At 46.8% G+C, this 27,511-nt stretch overlaps 2 protein-coding genes across 6 annotated transcripts in view; one reads left to right on the forward strand and one right to left on the reverse strand.

Moving 5' to 3' along the window:
• Nucleotides 1–6,816: 6,816 nt before the first annotated feature.
• Nucleotides 6,817–27,102, reverse strand: MAPRE1 (microtubule associated protein RP/EB family member 1). 5 transcript variants are annotated; one of them, XM_018556428.1, is made up of 7 exons: nt 27,018–27,102; nt 19,887–20,012; nt 14,408–14,553; nt 12,241–12,454; nt 10,737–10,858; nt 9,502–9,654; nt 6,817–7,602 (listed from the first exon to the last, which is right to left on the reverse strand). In XM_018556428.1, exons 2-7 carry the CDS (start codon nt 20,005–20,007, stop codon nt 7,546–7,548), a joined length of 813 nt encoding a protein of 270 aa, XP_018411930.1. In that variant the 5' UTR covers nt 20,008–20,012; nt 27,018–27,102; the 3' UTR covers nt 6,817–7,545. The 5 variants fall into 5 exon arrangements, with proteins under 5 accessions (XP_018411930.1, XP_018411928.1, XP_018411931.1 ...); XM_018556426.1 differs by having other exon boundaries at nt 14,408–14,548; nt 19,882–20,012; nt 27,018–27,100; XM_018556429.1 differs by having other exon boundaries at nt 14,408–14,548; nt 19,882–20,012; nt 27,034–27,089.
• A 16-nt stretch (nt 27,103–27,118) lies between these two features.
• The window catches only part of COMMD7 (COMM domain containing 7), a 13,629-nt gene continuing 13,236 nt past the window's right edge, over nt 27,119–27,511 (forward strand). Inside the window, exon 1 of the mRNA XM_018556371.1 lies at nt 27,119–27,328. Coding sequence (XP_018411873.1) covers nt 27,119–27,328 — 210 coding nt within the window. The remainder of the gene's footprint in view (nt 27,329–27,511) is intronic.

The raw sequence follows: 27,511 nt of genomic DNA on the forward strand, positions 1-27,511 counted from the left end.
ACTTTGCAGTGGGACCCGCCTCCCTCCCTGCACTGCAAGGGTTAAATGCTCATTTTTGTCTAGGGGAGGCCTTCCTAAACTTTTCACACTCGTGACCCCTTTTTGGCCGAGGAAATTGTTTACATGACCCCAGCGTCTCTTCGCTCTTTTCCCCCTAGCGTCGGGCATTGTCTTCTCCAGCATTGGTCAGTGTCTCTTCCACTGCAGCGGTCAAAGTACCATTAAAAAAGGACTTTTAGTTTTTTTTATCCCTCGCTTCCCTCTTCCCCCCAGCGCTAGGGGTAGGAGTGCTGGTCCTGTGTTGCAAGTGATGACGGATGGAGCACAAAAGAGACATAGGGGACCCGGCCACATGGAGAGGAGGTGCCTGCTGGACCAAAGGGTAAGCTAGTGGTTTTGAATGGTACCCTAAAAACTAGGCAGGGGGTGCAGGAGGTACAGGGGGAGGGAGGGCGGAATCGGGAAGGGTATTTTTTTTAATCCTTCCAGAATTCAGCTTTAAAATGAACTTTTACTTCATCTATTGCTCTGAAAAAGTACCAGCCCTGCCTAGGAAGCCGACATCACATGATCAATGCTATTACCTTGTGTTATGCAGAACCCATTTTCTGTGGCCCTCTCCGATTTGGTATCACTGGAGCCAAACTTCATGGATAACCACTAGCGTTCCCCTATAGCCTTCCTATTGGTCACCAAGTGTGATAGGCAGCTACACTGGCCAATAGGGGTGTTAGAAGGATGGAATTGGTAACACCATGCACAGTCTGGTCGACAGCACAGTACTAAAGTACTCAAATGTCACCTATTCTCAGGAGCCCACAGGTCCACTTTAACGAGTTAAATGTAAATGTTGTCACCAGATGTAAAATGTAGAAATCGTCTACTAAGAATGATTTCAGGGAAACTACGCAAGTGTGTCACTGTGGGAAAGCAGGGGCTGGTAACTGGTAGCCCGGCCATGGTACTTACTCTTGGAAGACCTTCGGCAGGCTGGGGCACAAAGCAGTCTTGACCCGTTGCTCCATTTTCTAACGAGAAGTCTCCCTGTGACAAGAAAAACAGGAAACAAGAGTCACCATCTTGGACAATCAAGGCTCAGCAATCAAGGCTGCAGCAAATCACAAGGAGAGAGTCTGCAGCAGGGGCTGATCTGTGTCAGACATTTATAAACATAACGGCTACAAAGGCACCTGGATTGTGTCATCTCTGAGCCAACGTCTCAGTCTGGGAATAGGACGCTGGATCCTGGGCGATGCCTGGACAAAGATGGTGACATCGTTCTGCGGAGAAAAGCAGATGAAGTTAGTGGGAGCACTGTAATCTCTGAGAAGTAATAAATACCTGGAAGTGTTACACAATATTTAGCATAGATGGAAAATATATCAGAAGCTAAAAAATAAAAAGGTATCCGCAAGGCAAGCTCATCTACTTACTTCCGAGATGTTTTCTTCAGTGGCCACTTCCATAAGATTCTCCTCCATCAGTAACCCCCCCGACAGAAGGATAACTTTAGCTAGTGACACCACAAATTAAATATGGGTGACCACACCGCTTCCTTCCTATAAGTAATGTCATTTCCTGGAGGTGGAGTCGGCCAATGACATCCCCATGATTAGGTTTGATCTGGCACATGATTGGACGCCGGACCTCTGACAACCCCTATCGGCTCATTCTCTCCACCCATCTCTGTTCTCCCTCTTTAGCTCAGCCCTTGTCTCTTCTACTCCCTGCCCAGCTCCACCCCTCTTACTCTCTCTCTCTAGTTCCTCTGTCTAGACCCCTGACTAGACCCACCTCTGTTTCTCCTCCACTCTAGCTCCACCCCTATTTCTTTTCCTGTCTAGCTCCACCCCTGTGTTGCTCTCCAACACTCTACTCCCTGCCCAGCTCCACCCCTCTTACTCTCTCTCTCTAGTTCCTCTGTCTAGACCCCTGACTAGACCCACCTCTGTTTCTCCTCCACTCTAGTTCCACCCCTATTTCTCTTCCTGTCTAGCTCCACCCCTGTGTTGCTCTCCAACACTCTACTCCCTGCCCAGCTCCACCCCTCTTACTCTCTCTCTCTAGTTCCTCTGTCTAGACCCCTGACTAGACCCACCTCTGTTTCTCCTCCACTCTAGTTCCACCTTTATTTCTCTCCCTGTCTAGCTCCACCTTGGTTCTCTTTCTCTCTAGACCCACCCCTTTCTGTTTCTCTCAATCTCTTCTGCCCCCATCTGTTTTTCTCCATCATGACCCATCACTTCCTGCTCCTCTCCCTGTCTAGACCCACCCATTTCTCTCCCTCTCTGGCTCCACCTTTCTGTTCCAATCTGTCTAGCTCCACTCCTGTGTTTCTCTCCCTGTCCAGCTCCACCCCTCTCTACACTACACATTCATTTATTCGCAAATCTGCTGCCTTGACAATATGCGCCCACAAGCTGTATGAAAGGCTAAGGCTCTTGGGAGGTGTAGTCTTGGGGGGGGGTGCCTGCCTCAATAGGAAATGACCTTCCGGCAGCTGCCCCAGGGGTAATAAAAATCACCATTGGTAAATGGTAAAAGAAAAATAATGCTAAGACATGATAGAGAGGGTTTGGGGAGGTATCTTTGATTTTCTATGAGCCGTGATAACCAGTCACTGCATACAGCATGAAAGCGCCCCGATGCAGAGACAATATATTCCCATTCATGTTCTGGGCTGATATTCATTTTTACTCAGCAGATAAATAAACATTGTGCTTGGCTAGAAGCCATTGTGATATTGAGTCAGCATAATGACACTGGTGCTTCCTGCGCATCCTGATAAAGGGCACTTGTGAGAAGTGGAAGCTGCCAAATTGCTTTTAAATGACATATATGATTCACCTTCTTTTCCCTCCAATGCTGATCTGTTCAGCTGCTGAAAGCGGAGAGAACTGCCCAATAAAATGCATGGGAAAGCACTGAGGCTTGAGGACGGTCCTACACACAAGAAACGGGACTACATTTTGATGGGGACACAGAGAAAGGAATCTATCAAAACCCGGAGCAGTTGCATTTGGCAACCAATCAGCTTCTCTCTTCAGTTTGGTCACTTAAGATTTGAAAATGAAAGTTGGATGCTGATTGGTTGCCGTGCACAGCTGCTCCAGTTTTGATAAATTGCCCCCAGAGTCTTGAGAACCCCGTGGAAGCTCAGTTTTCTCTTGGCACCCAAAAGAAATAGCAGAGGATCACTGTACCCCCCCACCCCCTCCCGTTAGTGAAATTTGGAGCTCTACAGTCATCTAAGAATTCCTTCTGCTGATTGGCCAGCTCTACATTTGCCTCAAACTGCTGCTTACACACACATACAGCAATTCTTCTTTGCAGCCGGTGAAGATGACAGACAACCCCCTAAAGATTTTCAGCACCCTAACTTTCACATTAACTTTTCTTTCTTCTTTATGCAATGCACAGTTTGTGCTTTAAGGCCAAACCCACCCCATGCAGATATTTCCAATGGGGGCTGCAAGGCCAGGGCTACACTGATTATTAAAAGGTCTTTGCTGCCACGGTATGTATCTCCTTGTTGTCCATCACCAAGACATTTATGGAAAGACATTTAAATCACCAGCGTAGCCCCAGAACAGAGCAAAGTAGACACCAGCCAGTGACCAAACAGCAGTGGGGACATAGGCGTTTCAGTCCTACAGAATCCTAAACTAGCCCCCAAAAAATATAGACTGTAATGCTCCTTCAAATCACGCTGGTGGTGGTGGTGGTGGGGGGTTTGTCTAATACAGAGCAATACTTGCCTTAATCTACTCATAGCATCATGCCTGTGGCTGTCAGTCTTGCAATGCCATTTATGGGACTTGAACCTCCACAATGGCTGGAGTGCCAAGGCTGCCCACCCCCGCTTTCATGGAAATGTAGACCAGGGTGGAGCAAGTCCCCATGACGTCAATGCTCCTTAAAGTTAGTCTCCAGCTGTATTTATTGAGGTTCTCGGTTGTCCTTATTGGAAATAGATCCTAAAATGAAATCCTGCTGCACCTGAACGCCTCATTAATCTGTCCACCCCTGATCGAAAACCAAAAATGGAATACAGGTGTAGGCAACCTCGACACTCCAGCCGTGGAGAAACTACAAGTCTCATGATACCTGTCTCTGGGATTCATGTCTGTGGCTGTCAAACTCTTGAAATGCCTCAGGGAAGTTATAGTTCTACAAAAAGCTGCAGTGCCAACATTGCTCACCCCTGATGTAATATATGGCAGTTTACCAATCAGATGTGGCGGCTGCATTTGTTTCTTTTTTCTAGGCCAAGAACATTTTTAGGAAGTAACAGGATTTTGTTCTTACCGTAAAATACTGTATCTAAGGACCCGGCCTTTCTGTCAGGATCAACATCGTCCATGTTTCTATATCGTCCATTGAGGGACACAGCTCTGAAGAATTCCAGGTAACAGCATAACCTTAGGTCTCAGAATTCTTCAGAGCCGAGTGTCCCTCAATGGACGATTGAGAAACCGAATCAAGTGTTGATCTTGCCAGAAAAGCCATGTCGTTGTCACTTCCTGTGAGCTGACCTGAAAGACTGTCATCTTCCGTTCATAAACTACCAATCAAACCATCCCCCTTGTAATGAAGATGAAAAGCAGCAGATACGTTTGAAGTCAGGCCTGGGTGATGACCATGAATTGCTGGACAGGGGCAGAAGTGTCTTTTTTGCAGGACTATCAGGTGAAAGAAAGAAAACTAAAAGAAAGCCACAACTGCTAGGGACCAGTAAGCAATACTAAGGGCTAGTAAGCAATACTAAAGCACAAGGGATGCACAGATACTAGAATCGGTGCCACTACTCAACACAACTACTCTTACTCGCCCAAATGCTCCGATGCCTAGCCCGATACTTGGGCTTTCAGTATCAGGAAGCCGGGCAGCGAGTCATTACTCAGCTTTTCTGATTGGCCAGGAAGCCAGCTTCTCGACCAATAAGGAAGCCAGGCAACGAGTTATTAAACGGTGCCCATCTTCCTGCTTTGCCAGAAAGCCAGCTCCATGTTACCTCGTCACCTGGTGAATAGCAAAAAACCGGTACCGGTGCATCCCTACTGAGGACTAGTAAGCAATACTGAGGACTAGTAAGCAATACTGAGGACTAGTAAGCAATACTGAGGACTAGTAAGCAATACTGAGGACTAGTAAGCAATACTGAGGACTAGTAAGCAATAATGAAGACTAGTAAGCAGTGTTAAATTTTTGCTTTTGGGTTTAGAATCATTTTTAACCCGCAGTACAGCAGCAGCTTGCACTTCAATCTCCTCCTCCAGTGCCGGAATGTAGACGGGCCCTCAACTTCACAGAGTATAGAGCCAGAGCGGCTGCTGGTCCTGCACTGCATGCGACTACACCGGCAAGGGGGACGTCCGTATCAACCGGTCACAGACTGGCATGACGAGAGGCTTTAGCAAAACCATTTTCAAAGCCAGAACCAATGAGGGAAGGGCGGTCCGCATTGCTCGGAATTGGATCCCCCCTGGACCAAAGCAGCATTATATTCTGTGTATGCCGCAGAGAGATTTTTTTTGGGCCAGCCTGGAGTCCAAATAAATATCAGTACTTGCACTCAATACCGAAAAAACAGTATCGGTGCATCCCTACTAAGGACTAGTAAGCAATACTAAGGACTAGTAAGCAATACTAAGGACTAGTAAGCAATACTAAGGACTAGTAAGCAATACTAAGGACTAGTAAGCAATACTAAAGACTAGTAAGCAATACTAAGGACTAGTAAGCAATACTAAGAACTAGTAAGCAATACTAAGGACTAGTAAGCAATACTAAGGACTAGTAAGCAATACTAAGGACTAGTAAGCAATACTAAGGACTAGTAAGCAATACTAAGGACTAGTAAGCAGTGTTACATTTTTGCTTTTGGGTTTAGAATCATTTTTAACCCGCAGTCCGGCAGCAGCTTGCACTTCAATCTCCTCCTCCAGTGCCGGAATGTGGTCGGGCCTTCAACTTTACAGAGCCAGACCAGCAGCATGCAACTGCGCCGGCAAGAGGAATGTCCGTATCAACCGGTCACAAACTGGCATGATGAGAGGCTTCAGCACACCGATTTTCATAGCCAGAACCAATAAGGGGAGGACGGTCCGCATTGCTCTGAGTTGGATACCCCCTGGACCAAATGAGCTTTAAATTCTGAATGCTACAGAAAGATTTTTTGGGCCAGCCCAGAGTCCAAACTTTCCACACATTCTAACCAAAAGGAGGAAAAAAAAAAAAAAAAAAAAACGAAAAAAAAAAACTCAATAAAAAAAACACACAACACGGGAGCCCAATTCACTCTTGAATTACAGAAGTTTTATTTAGAAATGGCTTAAAGTAGAAAAAACTGTTGAGAAAGTGAAAGGAAAAAAGTCAGACTTAAATTGGAGGGAAAAGAGAAAAAAAAAAAAAACACAACAGGAGATACAAGTCTTAAAAAAAGGCCACAAGAGATTCAGAAAGTATAGCACTGCAGTGTCTGTGACGGCTGGCTCAGTGAAGGGCTCGCACGTCTTAGCCGTGGGCCCTTCGTACGTTACATGCATAACCACCACCAAACCATCCGTTCCAGGCGTGAATAACCCAGTGATCTGTAGGATACAGCAGATACATAGAAATAAAAAAACACGTCGAGAAGATATTAAATAATATATGTTGGCAAAATAAAGTTTTACAAAATGAAAAAAAAAAAATTGGGGTGGAGAGGAAGGCTGCAGGACATCGGTTAAGGTCGCCGCGCCTCGGTAAAATTTCATATTGACGTAAAATTTGTTATAACTTCCATGATCCTTTTTTTGTTTTGTTTTTATCCTGGGAGGGGCTGAAGCCATTTTTGTCGGAGGCGAGAAGGTAAAGGCGATGGAGGTAGAGGCAGTCACGCCGACGCGACCCTTTCCCCCCCTCGGCACCTTACACCTTGAGCAGCACGTTGGGACCACTCTACATGCAAGCGTTAAAGAGAAAAAAAACATTTCCACAAGAGTAACCCCCAAAGCTCGCGTCGGGGAGAGCACCTACCTATGAGACACATACACTTACTAAGCCATATTACACTGCGAGAGCTTAGATATGAAAGCACATATAAACTCCTTAAGGCATTTTTGTCTGTCAACCATATTAGACCAAACAACAATTTTCCTTTTTGTTCAAACGTCACAACCCGACAACAAAGTCAACCGGTAAACTTTTCTCTTCGCAAATTCGAGTTTTAAAACATTCTTGCCTGCTAGCGACTGAAACCTTCAAGAGTCCTTACTGAACGTTCCGCGCGGGAACCTCAAAAATGAATCATACAAAAAAAAAAAAAGTGGGGGGGAACAGGGCAGTTTAATACTTTCTTGCTACAAAAAAAGGGACATCTCCAAGGTTTCGCCACCGTAAAAGAAGTGAAACTTTAGCAAAGCACACTTTCTGAAAAGTGAGGAGCTGAACCCCGGGCCTCCGAGAATAAAAAGGGAGATTTTTTTTGTTTTACGGTTAAGCACATTATGTGGACGAAAAAAAAAAAAATATGATTGCATGGGAAGAGGTAAAAGAACCACGTTAATATTCTTCCTGGTCCTCCGCTGGTGCACCTTCATCTGGAATAACAAAACCCTCCTGCAGGAGAGAAGAAACAAGAGGTCAGACTGATGAACAGAGAGATGGTTTAGAGACACGATTCAAGTGAAAAATAAAATCTATGTTGCACGCTCTCAAAACATATAAAAGGATATCTGACCCCAAAAACAATACCGCAGCTTGTCAGATGTGGTGACTGCATTCGTTTCCTTTATTTTAGGAACAATTTTCAGGAAGTACAGAAAATAGCAGCTCATCCTGCCTGAAATGCAGAGACCTTGTCACTGTCAAACAATGTTGTCTTCCTTCTGTACTAAACTGCTTAGGATTGTTGGGGCACCCAGGAACTTGTATTCAGCATTCTGTCAGACTTGCCATGTAAATGCCCTTTTTCCAGTGATGCGACCCCTTGTCACTGGGGCTTTCATCATTGCATGGTATTCTTCCTGGTATGGAGTCTACATCCACCTTAACTGGCAAGGCCAGGATGATGAAACTCCTATGCATGTGCACAGAAGTTATTTTGCCCCGTCACAGAATTGGGGACACAATGGTTATGTACACCGAGCTGTTTGTGGGGACAGAAGTTACTTTGCCCCATCACAGCATTGGGGAGACTTTTGGCATGTACACTGAGCTGTACATGAACGTACATAAAAACACAGCTACCGGTAGTAGGCAGGGAGAAGCATTTATGACAGTAGAGAGGAGTTTCTTCAGGTCATACAAAGTTGACCTGTCAGCATTTACTTAACTTACGGTAGTTTAGTTCCACTTTAATCCCATTACTCCTCATGTAAAAAAGGTAAGGAAAACATGTTTCAAGTCCTGTGTGAGTGACAACCATAGCAGAGGTGTTCTGTAGCCCTAACACACTTCCTGTCCTAGGTTGACAATACTGCTCCTTCAAAGATACAGTACAATGAGTGAGCGTTGTCACCTAGGACAGGAAGTGTGTTACTGATTGGATCACAAGACTTAAAAAAAATAAAAATAAAATAAGCCTGCAAAAAGAAAATTGAATGCAGCCACCACATTTACCCTTTTGTTTTTGGATTTAAAAACACTTTAATCCTGCCAGTGCATCCATTTAGTTTCTACTTTCTTTAAGAACCCTATTTAACCTGCCGTGAAGTGGCACCGTGGCATTGTCACCCTGGGCACAGAGTGGTGTTAAATGGGCATGTGGTTATAAATGGACTTTAAATGCTTCAAAGCTAAGAGTGTGTGGTGAAGAACATCTCATATCCAAAGGGCTACAGGAGGTTAGGCCATGACTAGAGAGCAGGCAGGAAGTAGTTGGATGACGCTGGGCCTATTAACACCAAAATAGGGAAGAGGGACAATGAAACTATGAAAAGGAGGACAAGCGAAGCTTCTGCAGTATCAGCTAAACTAAATCTAAGGATAGAGTCGGGTTTTAAATAATTTGAACATGTTAGAAGCAAAAACAAACCTCTTAATAGCACCCACTTCCCACAATCTTATACAATTGCCATCATCAGCAAGCTGGTAGATGCGGGGAGGGTCTTCCTTTATGCTAAAGGTGCCCATACGCTGCACGATTATCGTACGAGAACGGCGGGAAATCCCGCGATGGTACGATAATCGCAAAGTGTATGGAAGGCGTGCGACCGTTTCTACTGTACGGCCGCACGTCCTCCGTCGAACCAGCATGGTAGAAAACGCGGCCTGCTTGTTCGACAACTGCGTAACGGGCCGGTGTGCGCACGCGCACACTGCCCATTCGCAGTCATCGTAAGCCCGCCCCTCATTGCAGTCATCATAAGTACGATCTGCCTGTCCAAGATGGGCAGATCGTAAGTTTTTTTAAATTACTTTAGAACCCTCGCAAGACTTTTTGTCAGTTGCGAGGGTTGCACAGTGTATGGCCACCTTAAGATATAGGACTCGTCCAGCCGATGTGAGGATACTTACATCCGTGGCATACAGAATCTCTATGATCTTCTGAAGCACTGGGTCACTCTCCCCCTCGTTCTCTTGGCAAATTAGCTCGATATTCCTTAGTTTGCCGAAATAAAAGTCTCTTTCTTTTTCTAGATCTTCCACAGTGATCTTCAGAACATTTATCTGAAAAATGTACACGGCACAGGTTATATATGGAAAACATGAAGAAATCCAAATGGGAGAAACAAAAAATCATAAAACAAATGCAAAAAAGGTCTAATGGCCAGTAAACCATAATGATAATTTCAACTGGAACTTTAGTGAAAAAGTAAAATTTGCCATGGGGGGAAGGAATTTTTTTGTTGCATGCTTGATCTCTTCTGCAACAAAAGGATTCTAACCTTCCACCTTGCAAACCTCTTAAACTTTTGTGTACACTTACCACCCAATTGTCGGGATAAACAAGCTCATGTGCAGGAGTTGCATCAACCTGACCAGGCCATGCCAATCACCTATTGGAATGGAGTTGGACCTAAAAGTCATGCCTATAATCAGTCTTGCAAGGCCTCATGGGACTTGTAGTTTCAGCACAGCTGGAAGGCTGACGTTTGGCTAACCCCGTCCTATAGCAACAAGATACATTTCACTGACACGATATGTATGTTTATATATAAAGTCTATTTTTATACAGCTGTAGAATCAAGATTGCACTATACAGAGGGTACAGTTAAGATCAGGACTACCCCTCTATACTGCAATTGATTTTCTGTACACATTTTTTATTTCTACATCTGGGGGGGAATCCCTGCAGGGAGCGGTGTCAGTCTCTGCAGGGAGAAGCCATGAGCCAAGCAATAAGCAGTTTGTGATTGCTCCGTTCTCGAGCTTTAGAGCAGGCATGTGACACCTGCAGTGTCACACATCAGCTCCAAGTATTTTACTCTGCCAATAGTTGTCCTTTAAGTCTCCATCTGGCATCTTAGAGTGCATTATATAGAGCTTCAGTCTCTCTGTTATGGGTACCCAACAAGTGAAAAGGAAGGCAAAGATGTCCCCCTGATTCCAGCTTCCCCCGACACACACTAGACAACGAGAGCAAGGTTGCATTGCACAGACACACAGGACGAGTGACTGCTGCTCCACCAGAAGCTTGTGGAATAGATTTATATTGAATAAAGGTAAAATTGAAGATTTTGTCCTGAGCACAGCTGCAATGTCACCTGTACAGGCCAAGCAGCCCAGGGATTCATTTTTACATTGCCTACCTGTTGGACTAGCTCTGCAGACTCCTCTTCTCCGTTGCCCAAACCTGCAGGTTTCCTGGTGATCCCCTGGGCAGGCTTGTTGACGACTGCGGTCCTCTGGGCTGGTACGGCCCTCTGTGGAGCTGAAGAAGAAATGGAAGTGTTACATATAGAGTCACAGTGAGCAGAAATGGTGCCCCAAGAAAACAAAACCACCATAACCCAGAAATTGTGGTGAGCCACCTCTAAGAAAATGTGCACCCCTCTCCCTGACAAACAAGTACCAATCTTAGCAATTTTCCTTCCTTCTGCTCTTGGAAGCTTTGTATCAGCAGCGCCATCTGTAGAAAGTACAGTAGTCATTGATGAGAACTATAGACATTCTCGGCACAAACCTCTGTCGGAGTTGCATTTAAACCATAGTGTGCAGCTATTAAAAGCTCAAGAATAAAAGGAGATGAAGACCTTTCCTCAAACGGTTACATGAAAAGAAAACATGCAGCAAGTCACACTTCACACATCTCTACTTGCCTCTAAAAAGGGCCACCAAAAGTCCACCTCTTTCATATAGATTTACCCCAGCCACCTCCTCCCTATCCAAGTTCCTTGGTCACTGGGTGTTCAAGCTGAGATAGTGTTGTCACCCCCAACGTGACCAAGTGATTGGCTGCTCAGGTCCAAGCCCCGTCACATGCTCCCCCATAACCAGAAGCCCTATAGTATATAGTATAGGGCCGTGACAGCACTTGTAGAGGGAGTATGGCTATGAACAAACAATCTCAGCAATAACATTTTCTAGCACTGTTGGCTGCGTCATTTGCAGAGCTGCTGCTTATTGTAAAAAACATCTACGGGAAGAAAGTTTTAGTAACCTTTTAGTAAGTCCAGCACTGCAAGTGTTAACTGTTCGTTTTTGTCTAGGGACTGAAATAAAAGTGGTCACTGCGCTCCCCCTAGCCTCACTACTCCTATATGCTGCAGCAATGGTATGTCCCTTGGCGCCTTCGCGTCCAGTACAGTGTATTGGACATGATGACTCGAGGATCCTTAGATCACTGCGAGGCTGAAAGGAGTGGTCCAAGAGCAAGCCGGTTCTGAAGATCGGGTGAGTGTACCTTTATTAAAGTCCCTAGAAGAAAAGGAACAGTTAACTCTTGCAGTGCAGATGACAACGCTTTTTTCATCTGGTGACGAGGAAGCATGGAGACTGCTTCGCTGCTAATCAGGAAGCTGGGTGGAGAGTCATTACACACCGCCTGGTTTCCTTAATGGGACTTCCGGTATCGGTAAGTACCGGGGGGAAAAAAAAAAAAAAATCGGCACTCGATACCAAAAAAACACTATTGGTGCATTCCTATTCTATAGTACATATGATATCCCAAATTAAAGACAAGTATACATCTATGAGCAGCACTGGGAGCACCAACAGAAGAAGCACGGCATTAGCCCCCGGATGCATGAGCTCTGGCTGACAACGGGTTCAAGTCAACCACTAAAAGATATTTACTTTTCACTGCCGTCATACCTGAGTTCGTAGATCCAATGGGCTTCTTGGGTTTGTTCAGAACTGGAGTTGGGAGGGCTGGAGCGGGAGCAGACTCTTGACCTTGTCCTTGTCTGGCAGCAACTGGGTCATAGTCTTTCCCGTCGTAATTTGCATCAAAAAGCTTTTTAAACCACTGTACAAATTCAAAGTTGTCTTGAAACTTTCCTTTCACCAACTTGTCAACTGGAATTATCTAGGTGGGGGGAAAAAAAAATAAGAAACTTAAACGCACAAGTTCTAGGTTTCAGATTATATGTGTGGCACAGGAGAGGAGCCATCAGAAAACACCTTGTAACATTGTAGTATAAGCATCTCAGCCCATATACAAGTTATCGGAGCTTACCAGCCCTTAGATGTGGTGGCGGCATTAGTTTTCCTTGTCGCTTTTCACCTGGTAATCCTACCAGTAACACTTCCTGTCCTAGGGTGACAACACTGACTCCTTATGTAGAGGCGGTGGGTATAACTAAGGTGGAAGTGTTCTGTAGTCCATAGAAGTAAATTTGGCAGAGTGCAATAACAGTGCAGAGTGTATAGGGACTTGCTGCAGCACAGACTCTGGAGCAGTTGCCCATGGCAACCAGTCAGTTTCAAAGCTTAACTGAACAAGCCGACGATAGAAGTTGATTGGTTACTATGGGAAACTGCTCCACAATCTGGCTGCTCCAGTTTTAACGCATTGATCCGCCTTGGATTTCTAGAAGGATAAAAAGGCTTTATTGGTACTTGGATACAATGTCACTCAGCCTGGAAAACTAAAAGACAATACTATGAAAGCAGAGCATCATGAGCCCACCCCATTCGGGGGGACCTGTACATTGACATCAGACAAAGCAGAAAAGAAATAAAAGCTCCTCTCCATTGACTCTCCGTATATTCCATTTATTAATATCTTGGTATCCCGTTCACAGTCATCATCCCCAATCTACAGCTAGTTATCTCTAAGGCCCCATTCACACCGAGCGATTTATCGCGCGATATCGCTCCCATTTCCACGCGATATCGCTCTATGTAGCTTCTCCAATCTATTTCAATGGAGCTGTTCACATCTCGCCGCTCAATATCGCTTGTAGCTCCTACATGATTGCTCCTGATTGCATACAGCCCAATAGGAAAAAGTCGCTCAATATCGCAAGTCGCTCAATATCGCAAGTCGCTCAATATCGCAAGTCGCTCAATATCGCAAGTCGCTCAATATCGCAAGTCGCTCAATATCGCAAGTCGCTCAATAGGATAGGGGCCTTATGCGTTGCAATGATTAAGCCCAAACAGATGAAACGCAAAAGCGGCAGCTGGCTGTAGAATGGGGACGACAACTGTGACCGGGTAACCAAAGATCATAATAAATGGCTATATACAGTGGATCAATGGAGTGCAGATTTTTTTTCCCTGCTTTATATGAATTCACAGTGCAAATGCCTGCATCCTTGATGCTTCCAGCGAGTGGAACTCTCAGTGCTGACACTTCCATTTGAAGATTACTGTTGACATCAGGTTAGCACCGCTCACTGCATCTGGAAGGCCTCCAATCACCGAGAGAATTAAGAGGAATAGGACCCAGCACATGAATTAACCCAGATGTTTAGGGTGCCATGGAGAGTGATGCTCTTATGACATCAGCGCTGCTCCATGTATCATTAAAGAGTAATTCCACTTTCCCAGGTAAGGGGAAGGAGCCTTTGGTTAAAAGGCAAGAGCAGCGGGGAAGGGGGGGGCAGATTGATGGCGGTAATTCAACTTTCCAAAATTTGCCAAGGAAAGGAATTACCCTTTAAGGACCAGTACTGGGGGGCCTCCAAGGGAGCACTGGAGATGGGTGGGGCGAGCCCAGGAGTTGGTCTTTAAAAATATTTGTCATTCCTAGTCAAACCTGCTACACAGTCCCTATTAAAGAAGCTGTTCTCCAATTCACACCGCCACAGGCAGCATGAATAAACAATGAATCCACAGTTGACTAAAACGCCATTTACGCAACCATGGTACTCAAGCCCAAAAACAAAATCCTGAGTAGAAGCTTTTAACCGGTCTTTACTTGTCTCTGAAATACCTTTTGCAGTAATGACTTCCTGTTTACATAATCCGCACAATGACAGACAGTCAGGAAGCAGTGAATAGGAACTTGTCTCATGTAAAACATCACACTTACTTTGTCAATACCCATTTTCTTGAAGCCGGCTTGCAGAACTTTATAATTCTGGATGTACTCGTGTTCAAGCTTGGCTCCGAACTTCACTTTCTTTAACGTGACGGATCCAGGAAACAACATGTCCATGAACTGACAATACGCATTTCCTGCGGGACAAAAACAAAAAAAAATGATGAGTTGGCAGACAGGGCGAGGGGTACATACCGTAGTGTGCCAGTCAGAGAATTCCTGAAAAAGGAGACAATTTAGTAGCCTTGAATCACACATACTCCCTCATAATATGTCCTGAATGTAGCATACTGACAATTCTGTCTATTTGTGTATAGAACACAATGACTCAAGGTTCATACTCCATAATATGTCCCGAGTCTAAAATATGGACTGCATACCAACAAATCTGTATATTTGTGTATAGACTGATGATTCGAGGATCATACGGACTGCATACCCAAGTCTTAGTTTTAAAAGGCACAGTCCATAGAGCATAGATCATACTCCATGACACATACAACATGCACAAAAACACCACCATTCACCCCTTAGGCTGGGTTCACACCTGGGCGTACTATAGGCACGTTTTTTTGTTCAGTGAAACGCGTGTTCGACGCTTGTTTTTATACCTCCCTGGCGGTATGATTTCGTTTACCCTTTATTTTCTCTATCTTTTTTTTTTACTTTCAAACTTCCCGCCGGTTCCGCCCCCGGAGACACGGCCGGAGGACACAGCGGGGATCGTGGACAAGGTAAGACCAACGCTGTATTCCAGAGTGTGGCTCGGGGTTACCAATGGATACGAGCTGAAATACGCTCCAAAGAAGCTCCTGTAATTGTTTGGGCGTAGGGCGTTTTTTAGGGCGTGTCCACGCGCTGAAATACGCCCAGATGGGAACCATGCCCATAGGAAATTATGGGATTTCACTTGCTGAGCGTTTTTCAGAGCTTCGATCAGCGCTGAAAAACGCCCAGGTGTGAGCCCGGCCTTACAGAGCTTCCTGCTCCTTCATTCTTTTGTTCCATTGATCATGGCCGTGCATTGCTTTGCTAGCACAGCCCCATCATCTACTCAAAGCAACTGCTGAATGAAGATACCTCCGACCACCGTGGCAGTGGGATTTAGCAGAGTTCTCCGGCAGCAGTGTGATGACCCTCACCACACTTGAAGCTCATTCATTACTCAGGGGTGTGGAATTCCTATCGCCCGACGCCCGGGAAGCCTGCTTCATGCCAACGGGTGAGTACTGAAAGCAAAATATTGGTACTCGATACCCAAAAACTGGTACTGGTGCATCCCTAGTTTTAAACTTTTACAACTTTTTTTAGTTGTATTGGGACAAGTAGATTGTCATGAAGGACAACTAGATTTGACCCCCGCTTTAGCCCTTGGACAAGTAGTTTTTTCAAAAATTTCCACACCCCTGTTACTTCCCATAACAGATGGTCTGCCTTTCCGTATGGACATAGGGCTGCTGGGAAACAAAGCACTTGATTGCGGCTGCAATGCTCTATGCCATTAAAGGGATTTGGGGAAGCTGAATTACTTTCTTGCTTCTAGGATGGCCTTAAGTCTTCAACATGTCTAAATTATTGTAGACACTACTTGGTGACTAGGAACACGAGATCCAATGTGCACATGCTTTTCCTAGGAAAGTGACCAGGACAGAAAGAGAACTGTGACACCCCCCGAACCTGCATCTCAAAAAGTAATACAGCTATAGCAGCTACCATATTCCTGCCTTAACATTTAAAGCAGGGGTAGGCAAACTCACACCCTCCAGCTGCAGTGCAACTACAAATCCCATTAGGCATCGCAAGGCTGAAAGTCACAGGGATGACTCCCAGAGGCTGATGCATGATAGGATTTGTAGTTTCACCACAGCTGGAGTCCTGGAGTTGCATACCCCTTTAAAAGAGGCGTCACTTTGTACAATTAGGGCACAGTGACAATGCTTCCCCACAGCCCACCCCACCACCAAGGTATATTCACCCCTTCTCTGCTTCCTCTGCATCGCTGCTCAATCACCATAACAGAACAGGGCTACCTGGTAAAAGGAGCATGTGACTGGCCCCATGCAACAGTGCTGGGTCCTGAGCAGCCAATCAGGAGGCCTGAACATGCATGTGCGGTGGGGGCAGTGACATCATCCACCTGAGCGAGCTCCAATACCATTTTATACCAGAACGTAGAACTCAGTGGACTTCTGAACAAGGAGTACAGATGGGCAAGCATCCCTGAAACTATCAGCAGACACCGTCACCCGGTCCTGAATGAGTAAAGGGACAGGGTTCCTTTAATTGTCAAGTGCCCAGTGTCCCCCCACCAACAACTACTTGAAGGTTTCACCTTGACCAGTTTCACTTTTCATTTAAAATAACAGTAAACAGAAGCCAACAGAAGAGATTCTCTCTCCACCCACCAACATCCTTCCCTTGATGTAAAATTAGGCTTGAATATGCAAGGCCACCAAACCTCCTCAATCCCAGCCATAGAAATCATTTCATAAAGAGAAGGCTATCTGCTCTGGACACAGCTCCAATTCCATTTCTTCCACTTCCTTTATATTTAAAGTGGAATTCTGAGCAAAAATATCATTGACCCTTGCAGTGGGGCTACCCTGCACTGCAAGGGTTAACTGCTCATTTGAGTCTATACTCATTCGATCCTTGGATCTGACAGCGTTCCCTCCGGCATGTCTCCTCCTCTGCTGTCCCTCGGTGTCCTCAGATCCAATACACTTTATAGGCCGTGATGACTCGAGGATGCTTAGACCACTGCAGCGGAGGGGGAGAGAGGCTGAAGGAGCGGTGTAAAAGCAAGCCGGCTCTGAAGATCAGGTGGATAGACCTTTATTTTCAGCCCTAGACTCAAATGGGCAGTTAACCCTTACAATGTGGGGTAGCCCCAATGCAAGGGTTAATACGATTTTTGCCTGGAGTTCTGCATTAAATAGTTCACAACACGCTTCCAACCCAAACGGAGACACCTAAATTCCCAAATAGCTCGCATTGTCCTGTTTATTTTTGATTTTCACTCAGCCTCATCGTTTGAGCCGACCTGTGACAACGAAACAGTCACACGTCGGCTCAATAGATCGGGAAGTAAGGCTGGGTTCACACCTGGGCGTATAAAATATGCGCGATTCGCGGTAAAAGCCACGCGGCAAACGCACGTTTCCGAGGGCTACCTGGCTGTATCCCAATAGATACGCGCAACAAAAACGCCCCAAAGAAGCTCCTGTACTTTGGGCGTAGGGCGTTCTGTAGCGCGTTCATACGGCCTGTAATACGCCCAGATGTGAACCATACCCATAGGAAATAATGGGATTTCGGTGTTTGAGCGCTTTGCAGAGCGTAGGAACGCGCTACAAAACGCCCAGGTGTGAACCGGGCCTAAGCGAACACATACCGTCGCTCACTCACTTCTCGATCATGTCCCTGCAGAGAGCTGTGACTGTCACTCACAGCTCCCTGCAGGGATTCCCCCCCTCCCCGCTCCAATCCTCCAGTGCTGACTGGCAGGACGGACGGGCGAGTACAGCTGACTCTGCCTCTAGGTAGGTAGAGCCAGCTGTCAATCACGCAGCTGGGTGGATCTTAACAGTAATGTCGGGATCCGCCCCGGCTGCGCCGGTCGCAGTATACTGAGATTTGGGTGACGGGAGGACGCTAGTTTATGTCCTCCTGTGACCCTTAGGAGAACTATGGGGGGAAAAAAAAAAACTTACCCCATAGTTCCCCTTTAACGTTCCTTTGCAGGACTAGCATATGAACAAACCATTGGGTACAAACTGAATTGTTCAATGATAACGGCTTTACATGCTGGTCATTTTCTATCTGCGGTCTTGTCAGGAAAATAATATCTTTAGGCAAAAACCACTTCATTCATTTTCATGCTGAGATGACGAAACCTTAGGAAGGAATCCATGTGACCCAGTACTAAAGCGCAAACTATAGTGACTGTGACCGGTCGTCTCATCTGACCAGTTATATAGCATTCTCACATTTTTTTGGACGACAAAGCAAGTATTGTTTCTACAACAGGACAATGAATGAAGAGTGACCAAGCAACAATGCCGAAGACAAATAAGAGGAAGCTGCAAACAACTGCAATTTAAATGTCCATGTAAAAAAAAAAAAAGAGGCAAACAAATCCCGTTCCCTATAGAGGTGGTGGGGGAGGGGGGTTTAGGCTAAGCTCTGCAAAAAAAGGAGAGAAAACACACTGAAGGGAATGCAGACAAAATCTGGCACAGCTGTGCATAGTAACCAATCAGCATCTCCTCCATTTTTAAATCTTAGGCCCCATTCACACTGAGCGATTTACTGCGCGGTAATCCGCGGATATTTACCGCGCAATATCGCTCTCCAATGCATGGCAATGGGGCTCTGTTCGTCGCTGTTGCGGGTCGTGCGTCGCTACAGCAGAGCCCTTTTTGGAGCGGATTTCGGCGCGATTCTAGTTTGTTCAATGCAACCATTTGCGCGATATCGCGCAAAATGCAAATCACGCGATTTGCGATACGCTCAGTGTGAATGGGGCCTTAAGTTGCCCATACACTTGCCGATTATCGTACGATAATCGCAGGTGATCCCGCGATCGTACGATAATCGGCAGGTGTATGGAAGGTGTGCGACCATTTCTACCATACGGTCGCACGTCTTTTGTCTCCTGAGCAGGCTTGAAAACCAGCCGAGAATCGTACGATTGTCGGCGGGTTAGTGGCGTTCTCGGGCACAAATGCCACAAGCACACACACTACGTCAAAGATGGGCAGATCGTACGAGCTTTTAATTACCTTACAACCATTGCACGCTGAAAGTCGTGCGATGGTTGTAAGGTGTATGGCCAGCTTTAACTGAACAAACTGAAGAGAGAAGCTGATTGGTTGCCGTGCACAGCTGCTTCAGATTTTGTCTGCTCCAGTTCTGATAAATTCCCCCCATTGTGCATAGACTTATGGGTGTGAAAGGGCCCTAAAGGTTGCACACAGGGTAGTATGGGCTCCCAATTATGGAAAGAGGGGCTGACAAGGGAAACCGCCATGTAACAGCTCATAAGGCCAATCAGGATTGGCATTATATAACGGAGAGGCTTCAGTTACTGCTACAAGCCCACTCAGACTGGTCCCTGGAGACTCCCTCTCCTTCCGATCTAAGGATCTTCAAGCAATCACATTCTATACACAGTGTATAGAACGTGAGGGTGCTGAGGGACAGGCAGGAAGGAGCACTGCGAGAGCAGCCGGCTCGGAGGTTCGGGTGAGTAGAACTTTGTTACTTTTGACCCTTGGCAAAAATGAGCAGTTAACCCTTACAGAGCGGAGGCAGCTCCTACTGCAAGGGTTAATAAGATTTTAACCCAGAGTTTAGAAATTGGCACCCAAAATGCAATATTACGTCCTCTTCCTCCCCCCTGTAGTTTGCATTTACAATACTTTTTTTTGCATGTGTTCCGTGTAGTAAGAGTTCTCGTGTCTGTTACCTGAACAGAGTTGCTCTATCTTGGTCAGGTTGAGTTGCAGAGATTCGTTGATCCATGCCAGCATATCATGACGACTCAGATTGTCACTTGTCACTGATGTGGAATAAACATTAACAGCCATTTTGTCTGGAAGAAAAAATAAAAATAAAATAAAAAGATGGAAATTAAACAGTTGTATCACATACCAACCCAACGTAGTCCCTTCCGTATTACTGCGATGGTGAGACCACAACAAGAACGCATGCACAGACATGTACAAATATTAGGTGCTGCCAGGAATTTCTACTTTATTGCAGAAATTAAAATGCCGCAGGATTGATTTAAGGCAGCACGGAATGCATATGGCAATAATCTTTTAACATTAAAAAGGTAGCCATACAAGGCTCGTATTCTCCTTTAGCATGGATGGTGCAATCCATTCTCCCATCCACGCTAGCAGCGCCCATGGAGGGATCTCCCCTGCCGTCGATAGATGGATGTGGCACCTGCGGGTGGTACTTGCACAGTCACCTGTGCCATGCATTTTGTCTGATTCAGCAGGGACCGGCTAAAATGTGTGTATGCAACACGTGCAAAAACAGGTTCTGGCAGCAAAAGGTTTAAGGACACATTAATGAACACAGAGCAGAAGAGAGATGTGCCGTTAGATCTGCCTTAGGTGCTTGGAAGTTTGCATCCTATTTATAGACCTCAACCTGCGACCGTCCTAACGGAATCTGTGACAGTGAGGCTGAATGAGGTTTGGTTGCTGTAGGGTATTGTACCCTGGTTCAATAAAGCACTCTCAGCACAAAGTTTACAATGGTTTCCATGAGAACTGTTTGAATTGCCAACGACATGTAAACAGGACCATCCTCCCCCAAACAAATCCATTTACATCATGCCCCCAAGGACACTTATATGGGGACAGAGTAAAACAAATTCCTCTCTGCTGATCGCATTGGGCGCTCGCATGGGATTTTGGATGTTGCGTATTTGCCGTCAACACTGGGCGGGGTTTTGATCAGCAACAAATTTTTCAACCCAGTATATTATTCTTCATTGCAAACCGCAGGTAAACATGATGGGAAAAGTCACCATTTGCGCATCAGGTAAAGCAAATGATAAATCCAGCACACTGCCTACAGCAGGGTTAGGATATCTGGCCCTCTAGCTGTTGTGGAACTACAATTCACATGAGGCATGACTCCCAGGGACAGAAGGATTACGAGATTTGTAGTTTCAACACAGGTGGAGTGTTGCGGTAGCCTTCCCCTGCTGTATGCTGGATTCCTCACTTGCTTTCCCATCAGTCACCCCGACCCCTGAACAGCATTCAAATCCAATCTGTAAAGGGTGAAATGATGGGTGGGGCCACCACGACTGAGTCCCTAGGGTTAGGACTGAACCAAGATGTCTGCAGCACACTGTTTTCAGATAAGACACATTCAATGTTTTGAGGCTGCCTGAGGAAGAGGTCCCTACGGCCTAGAAACGTTGCCTTCTCTTGGTGACAACAAGGTGTCCCGTCTTCTCTCATATGAACATGGTGTGCTGCAGACATCTTGGTTCGCTAAGGAAGCTGAATGCACACGAATGTACCTGGACTGCTGAAGCCAAGGCAGCGACATTGTCCTCCACATTCGCACCACTTAGACAATAATTCAGCTAAGCCTCCAATTGTACCCCCCCTCAAATCCTGAGTGGAGTTGTAAAATAACAAAGGTTTATTGGATCCCATACAAGTTACCACCTGCCCTTCAAAAGGGTTCCCATACAATCCCATCTACAAAAGAGGATGCAGAGGATCCCCTGAACACTGCAGAACAGATTTCATATATGGACTTTCTTTTATTCTTTGTGTCGTGTTCACTTTGGATGAGGAAAGGATGATCGGAACCCCCCCATCGGGATTTTATTGTTACCTCAAACAAAACTAGGGAGATTTTCCTTCAATTCCTGCCATGGTGACTGGGACACCGCGACAGGAAATGGTGAATTGTAGGACAAAGCAAAAAAAAAAAAAAGACCCCTAAATACCCTTTATTCTTCCCTAAAGCTGCGGTCATGTGACACTCCAGTACCAGGCCTTCCTTCCTCTTCTGTTTACTTCCAGCGTGGTCCTTATTCAGGTATCCGTGTCACTAGCTGCGTGATGTGGACACCCGAGTAAGGACCACGCTAGAAGTAAACAGAAGAGGGAAGGCCGGGCACTGGACTGTCACATGACTTCCTGTTAATTTTCCAGTGGCGGGGTCCTCACACGATCCAGAAGAGGATTTCTATAGCAATGTACAAAAGGAAGGCTGGTTTTTTTTCTCCATTGGGAAGAAGTGACATGAGTGCCGAGGCACTCCTGGTGAACGGTGGCCTATGGCGTATCTGGGTAAGCAGTCTCCTGCATCCGGAAATGGCAACGGTTTTGACTGCTAGTGACAGGAGGGAATGCCGCTGTGGACCGCCGCCGGAGCAGCTGTAGGAGACCCGGAGGCTGCTGCATTGCAGGCAAGTGGGGGAAAAAAGACCACACAGGGAAAATTCTGAAGCAGAGGTCTTGCACTAGGGGGACTCCCCTGAGTCCACAACACCAAAGGGCTAGTTGCCATGCATACTCTTTGCAGGAAAACTATAGGCATTTTAAACATTGTTTTGGACACTTGGGGCTGTCCTGGAAACCCCCCCGTCATGGGTACCCCAGGTCCACTGACCCTCCTGCTGTACTCCATGCCGGGGGAAGCCCCTTCTCACTAGCACAAAGGCCTAGGAAAAATAACAAACGTTACGATGTCCTGCTCGGCCGGAGGAAACACAAAATAACTAAGTGTGCTAGGCTGGTACTCTTTATTTTAGGTGTGGGTGGTGCGTTTCCTGTTTCTGGTGGGAGGAGCCTATCTCTCTGATGCTGTCCTGGAAGGTGACTAGAGAAAAAAAAAGCTTTAAAGATTTGGGTTCAAAAAGGGGGCGAGTCATGTTTAGTCCAAAGCAAGGCTTTAAAAAGGAGAACTATGAGGCAAGTGATTTTCACTCAACGTCATAGTTTGAGCCGACGTGTGACAATGAGACTGTCACAGGTCGGCTCAGTAGATCGGGAAGTGAGCGAACACATACCATCGCTCGCTCACTTCTCGATCCTGTCCTGCATCGTGCCGTGACCGTCACTCACGGCTCCCTGCAGGGATTGCCCGTTCGATCCTCCAGCGCTGACTGGAGAACGGATGGGGGAGGGGGCGGGTACAGCTGGTTCTGCCTCTAGATAGGCAGAGCCAGCTGTCAATCATGCAGCTGGGTGGATCTCGACAATAATGTCGGGACCCATCCCGGCTGCGGCGGTCTCAGTATAACCTGAGCTGTAGCTCGCGGTATACTGAGCTTTGGGTCACGGGAGGACGCTAGTTTGTGTCCTCCTGTGACCCTTAGGAGAACTATGGGGAAAAACACTGACCCCATAGTTCTCCTTTAACCCCTTCGTGACTGACGACGTACAGTGTACAATACGCAGTAACACGTTTCAGTGCAACACACCAACAGTGGTATGTGTGCATTGAGGTGCCGTGCATTTTAAATGGTGACCCAAAACAGCTTACCAAACTCTTACCTAAAATTAAATTGCCATGCGTTGACCGCGTATTTCATCTGACTGAGTTACATAGTTACATAGTATTTGAGGTTGAATAAAGACATATATCCATCAAGTCCAACCTATTTGTGTATGTGTGTATGGTCCTATTGGTGTGTAGTGTGTATAGGTCCATGTGTGTTCTCAATCTTAAAGAGTACTTGTACCCCTGTATATTACGGAGTTGCCTTAGCGCAAGTTAGCGGACTTAAAGGGGGTTTTACGAAATATCGTTAGTAATTATCTGGTACTTCCTGCCTCTGAAGTAGCTCTACCCCCACAGCTGCGTCATCCGTTCACAGAATCTGTGAATATTGACACTACAAGTCCCATCAGTCACCACGGCCGAAGGAACTCTCAATGAAATACAAGTGCTGAGACATCACAGTACTTGCAGCTAGGGATGCACCAATAAAGGTTTTTCAGTATCTGGAAGTCCCATTGAGGGAGCCAGGCGTCGTGTAATGGCTCGCCACCCGGCTTCCTGATTAGCAGGGAAGCCGTCTTCATGCCCACTCGTCACCAGGTGACAAGGGAGCATGGAGTCAGCTTCCCAAGCAATCAGGAAGCCGGGGGGGATCATTATCAGCCCCCCGACTTCCTGATTGGCCGGGAAGCCAGCCCCATGCTGACGATGTAATGACTCGCTGCCCAGGTTCCTAATACCAGAAGTTCCGGCATCGGGAGAATTTGGGCGAGTACGAGTATTTGCCCAAATACTTGGTACTGGTGCATCCCTACTTGTAGCCCATTGACACTTCCTCCCGTTCATGTATCTGAATGTCTGTCAGAACATCAGCAGGAGGAACAGTCTGCAGGAGCCAGAGTATTGCACCCACCATCTACTTATCATGGGCGCAATGCTTTACTGGCTTCCTAGGAATAAAAATAATACATGCAAATGTTTTCTCTTAGGAAGAAGTTTGCATTTATTACTATATTTGCAAAAGGTGCAATTACCCTTTAACTCGTCCTCATCATCCCTTGACTGAAAATATCAGCTCTGAGGCCAGAGAAGTCCATTAAAGAGAACCTGTCACAGTGCCCGAGGATCACATCTTACCACTGCCTGACTCTTGGGAGCCAGCACGAGGCCTACGGCAGGTACATCTCTGAGCAGAACACTCTGCCCTGCCAGGGCACATTGGCATGGTGTCAGCTGACCGAGATGAGAGGTGAAGGAGATCAAAGCGATTGGTTATTTCCTATGTACATATAACAGGTGCCGGACGGGTGCAGATAAAGCTGTAGAGGTGGTGACAGATCACTTTACAGTCTGCAACTCTGATCAATGAAAAGGGAAGATGGAGGAAAGTCTGAGATGCAGAAGGGACCGGAGACCCAAAGCAGGAAGACAGAGAGCATGTATGAAAGAGGACAGGGATGTACATGACGTGTGAGAAAGGGAAGGGGGCCAAATGAGGAGAGGAGACTAGAAGGATGAAAGCAGGACAGAGCAGAGTGACAGATGACAGGTAACATGGGCACAGTCCTACGTAGACTGGGTGACAGGCATGAATGGTCTCCGGGGAGAGCAGGGCATAGGCACAGGGGGCATGGCCTTAGAACAAATGACAGATGACAAGCACACTGCCAGACTCGCTAGTGCAAAGTAACAGATGACAACCACTAAGGCACACTGCTACCAGGACTGGGTGTAGGGATGCAAAGTGACAGATGACAGGCACACTGCTTCCCAGGAATGGGTGTAGGGATGCAAAGGGACAGATGACAGGCACAAAGGGTCTCAAGGAGGCAGGTCATAAGCACAAAGGTTGTGGACAGAATATAGACCAGAATTTCTTTAAAGACTGGGGATAAGGGGTGCAGAGCGACAGATGACAGTACAAAGAGTCTTGGTAAGACAGAAAAGGCACAATGGATCCAGACTGATAAATGACAACAATGGGAATATTTATATATACAAATGGTTTACAGGGTGGAGAGTGACAGATGATAGACATCTCTATATAGACTGGGTAGATAGGGCGCAGAGTGACAGATTTAAGACATTTCTATACAGACTGGGTATATGGGGTGCAGGGTGACAGACATATCTATACAGACTGGGTATACAGGGGTGCAGACATCTCTATACAGACTGGGTATATAGGGGTGCAGAGTGACAGACATCTCTCTATAGACTGGGTAGATGGGGTGCAGAGTGACAGACCTCTATAGACTGGGTAGATGGGGTGCAGGGTGACAGATGAAAGACATCTCTATACAGACTGGGTATATGGGGAGCAGACATCTCTATACAGACTGGGTATATGGGGGTGCAGACATCTCTATACAGACTGGGTATATAGGGGTGCAGAGTGACAGACATCTCTCTATAGACTGGGTAGATGGGGTGCAGAGTGACAGACCTCTATAGACTGGGTAGATGGGGTGCAGGGTGACAGATGAAAGACATCTCTATACAGACTGGGTATATGGGGAGCAGACATCTCTATACAGACTGGGTATATGGGGGTGCAGACATCTCTATACAGACTGGGTATATAGGGGTGCAGAGTGACAGACATCTCTCTATAGACTGGGTAGATGGGGTGCAGAGTGACAGACCTCTATAGACTGGGTAGATGGGGTGCAGGGTGACAGATGAAAGACATCTCTATACAGACTGGGTATATGGGGAGCAGACATCTCTATACAGACTGGGTATATGGGGGTGCAGACATCTCTATACAGACTGGGTATATAGGGGTGCAGAGTGACAGACATCTCTCTATAGACTGGGTAGATGGGGTGCAGAGTGACAGACCTCTATAGACTGGGTAGATGGGGTGCAGGGTGACAGATGAAAGACATCTCTATACAGACTGGGTATATGGGGAGCAGACATCTCTATACAGACTGGGTATATGGGGGTGCAGACATCTCTATACAGACTGGGTATATAGGGGTGCAGAGTGACAGACATCTCTCTATAGACTGGGTAGATGGGGTGCAGAGTGACAGACCTCTATAGACTGGGTAGATGGGGTGCAGGGTGACAGATGAAAGACATCTCTATACAGACTGGGTATATGGGGAGCAGACATCTCTATACAGACTGGGTATATGGGGGTGCAGAGTGAAACATCTCTCTCTATACAGACTGGGTATATGGGGGTGCAGAGTGACACATCTCTCTATAGACTGGGTATATGGGGTGCAGAGTGACGGAGGACAAACATCTCTATATAGACAAGGTATATGGGGGTGCAGTCACAAATGACACCCTGATTCTGTGGGGTGCAGGTGGGGCGTGTGCTGACAAATGACGGCCATAACGGGCACAGGATGTCTGATAAATGGCAAGGCCACAGTGCGTCAGGCGGTTGAAGAAAGGGGGGCAGGGCCCATACCGGCTGCGGTGTATACCGAGGTAAAACACAGCATCAGGCAAAAGAAATTAAAGACACAGAGCTAAGGGCGGCGGGCGGCGGGCGGCGGGCGGCGGGCGGCGTCCGGCACAGGCACCGTTAACCGTCTCCCACACACCGTTTCCCACAAACCCTCCCTCGGCTCCCTACGCGCGTCCTCACCCGCTCCAGCCGTTACCTTCTCTCCCTCGTTCAAGCCGGCCTCACCCGTGCTGATGTCACGCGCCTGAAGAAGAACGTGCCGTGCGCCGTGACGTCACCTCATGAATCATTCACGGATCGCGCTGTTGCTAGGTGACGCTTTGTCTGCCAGAGCTCGGTACCCCGCCCAGCTGCCACGTGACCCCCATCGCCCTCGCTCAGAAGTCTCCAGCGCCATTTTTCGTGAGGCGAAAGACACGGTGCCTTACGCCTGCCCTGTCTACAGGAAAACGGAGGGCGCCTTAGAGAACCACGCCGCGTACCGAGGACAAGTTGCAAACGCGACGCTTGTTGCTCGGTAGGGTGAGGGGGAGGGTGGATGTGACGGTTGACATGCAGACACTACCGCAATGAGCAGCTGGTGGGCGGGGAGCCGGGTACTGCAGAGCCATGCCTGCTCCCTGTCATACTGCAGCAGCGCTGTAATTCCTGGAGACCGCCGCCAGGGGAGCCAG

This window comes from Nanorana parkeri, unplaced genomic scaffold (genome assembly GCF_000935625.1).
Source record: "Nanorana parkeri isolate BGI_ZX_2015 unplaced genomic scaffold, ASM93562v1 scaffold237, whole genome shotgun sequence".
NCBI classification, from domain to species: domain Eukaryota; kingdom Metazoa; phylum Chordata; class Amphibia; order Anura; family Dicroglossidae; genus Nanorana; species Nanorana parkeri.